The 6,697-nt window shown below is 36.6% G+C and overlaps 1 protein-coding gene across 1 annotated transcript; it reads right to left on the reverse strand.

Moving 5' to 3' along the window:
- Positions 1–2,232: 2,232 nt before the first annotated feature.
- LOC131788353 (uncharacterized skeletal organic matrix protein 5-like) lies at positions 2,233–5,813 on the reverse strand. The gene is made up of 5 exons (XM_066169851.1): positions 5,704–5,813; positions 5,323–5,445; positions 4,838–4,880; positions 3,959–4,097; positions 2,233–3,345 (listed from the first exon to the last, which is right to left on the reverse strand). The coding sequence occupies exons 4-5, from the start codon at positions 4,025–4,027 to the stop codon at positions 2,830–2,832; spliced, it is 585 nt and encodes a 194-aa protein (XP_066025948.1). The 5' UTR covers positions 4,028–4,097; positions 4,838–4,880; positions 5,323–5,445; positions 5,704–5,813; the 3' UTR covers positions 2,233–2,829.
- Between the last annotated feature and the right edge of the window lie 884 nt (positions 5,814–6,697).

A 6,697-nucleotide genomic window follows, 5' to 3' on the forward strand; every position in this document is an offset into this window, starting at 1 on the left:
AAAATTGTTCTTAATCTGCATATTCATAGATTACTCAAACACAACTTAGCATGAATCATTAATTTTTAACAATCAATGGCCAAGAAAGACATTTCAAATTGCAAACTGACCAGCTCAACTCATTTGAAATTAAAGTTTACAGTACATTTCTTAAAGTCACCGAAACAGACTGGCATAGTATCCATTTTACACATTCTGAGAAACTTTTTCTACCTTCCGTGACACGGACTCAGTGCTTCTTCCTCGACTGTTTTCGGAAGCGAAATCCTCCTTCGGCCATGGCAAAAACAATATGTAAATCAGTTCAAGTTCACAACGCTTTTGGAATACAAATTTGGTGCAACGCGAAAGTATTGGATAATTTAAAAAAAAAGCTCACAAATACAATGACTGCCACCTGAATACAATAAATCACACATACAAGGCATTTTAAAGAAAAATGGGAAAAATACAACAACCTGATTTAAGGAGTTTAAAGAAATTGGTTTTCAAAATGATGGTTGTCATGCTGCGACGAAGCTAAGCGGATATCAAAAAATCTCTTTGTAATATAAAAAAAAATATATATTTGCCATTGGTGCCAACAGGAATTTAATTCAAAGGGTGTGACTAAATTATTCAACTAAGTTCTCTCACTTTATGTCCTCATGTCGAAGTGCATTAAAATTTAGGTCACAAAAAAAGGGAATATTTAATGACATAGCTGAAAAAAGCGTGAAGCTGAAGTTGGTCTCGAAATAGCTGACAGTTGAAATTGATTATGATAAAAACACGAAAACCTCTCGTAATTTAGTCGCATCAAATGATAGACAGATTCATGCACTTTGGTAAAGGAAACTAATCACACAGTTATCAATCCACCTATGATTTCCTCAGATAAAAAGTTATGGAATTTTAAGGATATAAGGATTTCTTTAGTGAAGATGAAAAACCTTATACCTCATTTAAAGAAATGACAAGTGTTAATCGAAAAGTATGATTAATGAGAATCGTTATTCAAATATTACTAATTTACCCTCACCATCCCCAACTCAAAAAAAGGCACTGGAGAAACTGACCTTGAGACGAGACAGAGAAAGGCAACAAAAGGCACAAAGGTATTTTGAGACCAACTTCTCGATGATGAGCGAGCTGATCTGAAAATCTGTTTCGGTATCTCTTTTTTTATTAAAATTTTGTGATTCTCTTCCAACCAATTAAACGTGCAAGTCATTCTGTTGTTTTCTTTCTTGTAGGCTATCTATTGTTATGATGCCAATGAAACGTGTTTGTCACCTTATCTTCCAAGTATACAATCCATTGAGGGCAACTAGAATATTGAAATCACTTCACTAATCATCTAGGTAATTTAACAATAAGTAATAGTATCTGCCAAATAGCACTACAAGTCTAAAAATCGATTTCCCTTCATTTGGCAGCAGAGAAGGAAAAAAATCCCCCTCCAACAAATGACAAGCAATAAATAAAAGGAACGATCAAGAAAGACAAACATCTCTTCAGTATCCTTCACCATCCTTCGCTGAGAAAAGGCAAATGGCAAAACTAAGCTTACAAATCGACACAGGCCGACACCATATAGGCATAACGGTAGCAAAACACCGTTTACTTCGAGTTTTTCACGTCGCAGATAGGTTTTGAAATCTGAGCTCCCAAAAAATGTGCGAATTGTATTTAGTAAATTTAGTAATTGACTCCAACTGAGTGTCTCTCTTTTATGATTAATCAATGAAACTTGGGTGTGACTAAGTTAATTTCTTTTAAATACGATAACTTTTGTCATAGACCAGCATTTTTCGAATTCACCGGGTGTCACTAGCCTGAGTTCACCTAAGTAACTGTGCTGAGAGTTTTTATACCTGAAATATATGATGGTCTTAAAATAGCTTCGTTCCAAAACAAGATCATCAAAGTAACAAGGTGAGAATCGATAATGTTGCGAGTGATCTTATGAAGCAAAACCATCTATTATAACATGACGGAGAATTTAGGCTCTTTATATGATCAGTAGGGTATCATGAAAACGATGTAAGGTGACCGACCTCGGTCACATCGTAAAGTAAAACAAACCAGCAAATAATGAAATAAGCCTCCAAATATCCGAAAGTTAAATTCTAAAAACCGAAGTATTGAAGTCTTATTATGTACAGAGAACCTACTTGGAATGTATGTATATATATATATATAATGTGATATTACCAAAATCAACCATTGTTTTATGCTCCATAGCTTTATTGTAATATCCTTCGGTTTGCTAAGATTTGTTGTTCTCTACTTATTTACTGGTATGGTAATGACGACAACAATCGTAGTAATATTGGTGACTGATATGTTTTTTACAAAGGTCATCTGTCATTCCATTCGCTGACCTCAAATTTTCAGGAAAACATAAATGAACCCTGAGGTTACTAGAAGTGCACTACTAACATTTTCGTCTAATAATTTTGTGATCAAATATGAAACACGTTTTTCAATACAATACCAGGCTGTTAACTACTTATACATATCTCATTGGTCTGATGAATCTAGGCGGACTACGCTGGGGGTGACTCGCTATCTTTTCAATTACCTGAAGGTCTTTTGTCCTCCTATCCCCCTACTACCCTCCCATTCTCCTCTCCCCACGCGCTCCCCTAGGACTAACAGCGTAGCGTTAATTTTTATCCGAAATTGCAAGTTGAAATTTGTTTTGGGAAATCCCATAAGGACGAAACTAGATAATTTCGTGCTCGGCGTCTAATTGCTTATTCAAACCCCTTTTGCTACATCTTAATGTTAAAACTTTTCGGTTAGCTTTTTGTCCATTTCCTGGCGATTATATCGATTATCTTGTCACTGAACCAAGATGTAGCCCATGGCTTTGATGTCTTTGTCGCCATTATCCCCTCCGTGTCTTGCAGCGTTCCCACACGTGTTGGAGTGGTCAGGAGAGCCACCTGTGCCAAAGCCGATTCTGGAATCACAGGATTTGCAATCATTTTGGTTATTGGCAATGATACCAATTCTTGCTTTGGAAAACTGATCTTTAAACACAGCATTGAACCCTTCCTTGTTGCAATTTAATTGTGAAGAGGCCTCGGAGCCAATCAGCGACTTCCATGTGTCACGACCCAGTGATGTTTTATGATAATGTCCGTCAGCGATCAGTGAGTACAAAGAGCTGGCTTCCTTTTTGATAACAATGAACCTTGAAAGATTGCCGAGCTTCATTCCAAGACAAATCTTAGAGAACGATGTTTTCCAGTAAGTTGGTAGCTTGGTCTCATTTAAGTCAAACCCAGTCTCCCCACCTTTAGGATTGAAGTCATCAGTGTTATTCCAAAGTTCTGAATCATAGTTGAAGTTTGGCTATGTAGATGGAAAATTTGAAGTTAATTGAATGATGGTTGAATCCATTTGAAAATAACTTTTTAGAACCACAACAGGTATAATGATTCGAAATGTTCTTTCAGCAAGAGTGGGGAACTTGATCTGTCAAGTTTACGTAAATTTGAGGCCTTCGGCATTGAGCCTTAAGGCTGTTATTATTATTATTATTATTATTATTATTATTATTATTATTGTTGTTGTTTTTCGCTTTCCTGGTTGCTTTTTTTGGATCAGTCTTTCAGCTGAATAAATATTGAGGCTAAACATTCGTCTGAATTCATTTATGAATTTACAATTCCACGTTAGGCTTACGCTGCCAATGTTCGGAGGATAAACCTTAGTCATGTCACCCTTTACAAGGGAGATTGAAAAGGGGAAAGTGTCATCCGTGCAGTCGGTGCTAAGTAAGCTTTGAAAATCTTTACAGTCGGTTGCAAATTTCCATTATCAACTCAATTATTTTGATATACATTAAGGGATAGTATTTAACGCATACTGATGATAGCCCCTTTCATCAACAGGTCACCTGTTAAATTTTTCCATTTCAATAGAACATTTGCATCAAGTTTAATAGTGATGAGAAGCAAGATACCTTCTCGCCGGCCATTTTCATTACCATAGTCCATCCACCACCCCCGCAGCTGTCAAGGTCATCAGTCATGTGACAGTAAACATTGACCTTCGCATAATCCACTAGAAGTTGATAAGCTCTATTCTCCTGTGAGCTGAGGCTAAGTAGTTTTTTTCTACGTGTTAATTATTTGTTTCATTTATTTATTTATTTACGTGGAGTAATAACTATGTTACTATGAACTGGCTTTTTGGCTGTAGATCACGACATAGGGACCTAGTGTCGCTCTCTCTTCTTGATCCTTTGTTCAATTCTCTTACAGCACACAGGGCCGTGCAGCTTTTTCCTGCCCGAGATATGTTTAGTATTTGAAACGTTTTCGCATAGAAAAGTATATTTATCGCGTAGCAAGGCTTTTCAAGGTCTCCATCGTAGACCTGATATCTGAGAAATGATGAATAAATTGGCAAAATGAGGGAAAAGTGGCTCGTGCGAGGAACTTTGTCAGATTCATCTTGCTAACAAGAAAATACATTATGGTTGTCGTTAATTATTTTGGCGAAACACATAACATGGCTTCTTCGTTCTATATTGGCAACATGCATTTTCTTTTGAATGGCAAAACTTGGTTTACTCCCGTAGTAACGAAAGATTTTGAAAGACAAAAAAGACCTGATTTTTGTAAAAACAGATGCAATGTCAAACCAACCTTCTAGAACGACTTTTACTTTAAAATGGCCAGATTTCTTGGTCTCCAAGGGACCGTTCAGTTAAGGTTCTACTGTATAGTTTTAGTTTTACTCTTACAAGAAGGCGTTCAGCAACCTCTTGGTTTATTTTTAGGGTTTTCTTTCACAAGCCTAACACTAAACTGAAAATAATTATCGATTTTTTACGTACCTTTGACTTTTGTAAATTTCTGTGCACGAATGAGAGAAAGGACCTAAAATAAGATGAAGTACAGAATTACATGGGTATTTCGCGTATTGTTGAGGTGTATTTGGATCAGTATATACCCACCCCAATCTGATGATGCCTTGATACGCATATTACACTGGACAAGTAACATTTCGTTTAAAACTGACGAAAAACTTTTACTCAGCAAATGTAAGCTAATTGAATAGCATTTTGGGATGAAACTGGTAGCTTGATAAGCTATCTTAATAAGTTTATTTAAATCTCGTACTTATTACATACTATAAACTTGAGCGGGGAAGCCAAAAAAGAGCAACTTCGTGGTGTGCAGTGAACGAAACACCTGTCAAAGTCGCAGGTGGTATTCTCACAGTAGAACCTTCGGTCTTGATTGTAAAGACGTTTCTGATCGATAATTACCATGCTGGCTAAATTGGATTAAAAAGGATGAGAAAATTTAAAAATTTTACCCTCGCACGTCAATCCATCTCCATGGTATCCTGGTTTGCATATGCATTTGTAAGATCCCTTGGTATTGTTACACACAGCATCAACACTGCACTTATGTGATCCCTCAGCACACTCGTCAACATCTGAAAAAAAATTTCCTTGCTTTATTAGTCGATAACATGGGCAATAGCTTCCAACTTCATGATCGTGTAGGCTTTTTTAATCTTTTCATCAGCGCCTCCCATCCCCAGGATATAAAAAGCCCACCCAAACTTGTTTGCAACATTATATAGACCTTAAACCCGGGAGTTTCGAGCAATACGTCACGAACTGTGATGTCCACGTGTGTTTTTTTTCGTTTGTTTTTGTATAATTTTTTTAGTATTGAAAACGTGTCTTACCTTCTTGACAAGTCGGGCCCTTGAACCCAGTTGAACACAAACAGATATAACCTTTTCCAGTAAAATCGCTTCGGCAAGTGGAATTGTTTTTGCAGGGATTTCTTACACAAGCATTCTGAAGCAGAAATAAATAAATAAATAACCATAAACCCTTAAAGCAATTAACTTCTATCTTATAAACCTTCACCATTCTGAAAATGTGAGGTTCTTTTGAGACCCTCCTTCCATATACAAAAACTCTAAATTGATACTAAAACGCAGGGATAAACAGGTATCATTTTGATTTGATATGATAACAGTTGAACCCATGTTTTGTTTCATCATAATTGGGCCATCAGAATGGGGAACAATACTGAAGAACTAGCTAGAATGTAATGGATAAAAATGAATGATTAATTTAGTAGGCTATGACCTTTTATAGCTCGACCTCGTGTTCTTTGTGAGGAACATTATGCCCAATGCATTTGCATTTTCCTCGCTTACCATGTAAAACAGAGTTTAGGAAAATTCTTCGTTTGGACTTCATTGATGCAAATAAGCTATCGGTTTGAGTTAAAGATCAAAATAATCCCTTACCAAAAGTGAGAATGATGCGCATTCTTATTTTCTTTGTACTCGATAAGATTGCTGTTCTCGTGAGGTGACAGTAACTCACACCGCAGTTCACCTTCGGCAACCAGGTTTACGGAAACACACAGAGGATGGTGAAGACACCTAAACATGCATTCAAAGTCGTCGTATGTAATGATTTCGTCAAGTTTAGGAGCATTCAGATATTGAAACTTGTCCAAGGAAAGCAGACTAGACATCTGTGGTGAAGTTTCTTGATTATCCTCGGTTTCCAAGGTGACTGTTCCTGTCGGTTGAGAAAATATAATTATTCATTTTTCTATAATTTGGGGAAAAACAGACACATCTAGGAATTTATGTCCGCTAACGCTTCCCAAGGACAACGTGAATAAAACGGATTGATAATAATATCACATTTAAGTGG

Source organism: Pocillopora verrucosa, chromosome 7 (genome assembly GCF_036669915.1).
Source record: "Pocillopora verrucosa isolate sample1 chromosome 7, ASM3666991v2, whole genome shotgun sequence".
Classification (NCBI taxonomy): domain Eukaryota; kingdom Metazoa; phylum Cnidaria; class Anthozoa; order Scleractinia; family Pocilloporidae; genus Pocillopora; species Pocillopora verrucosa.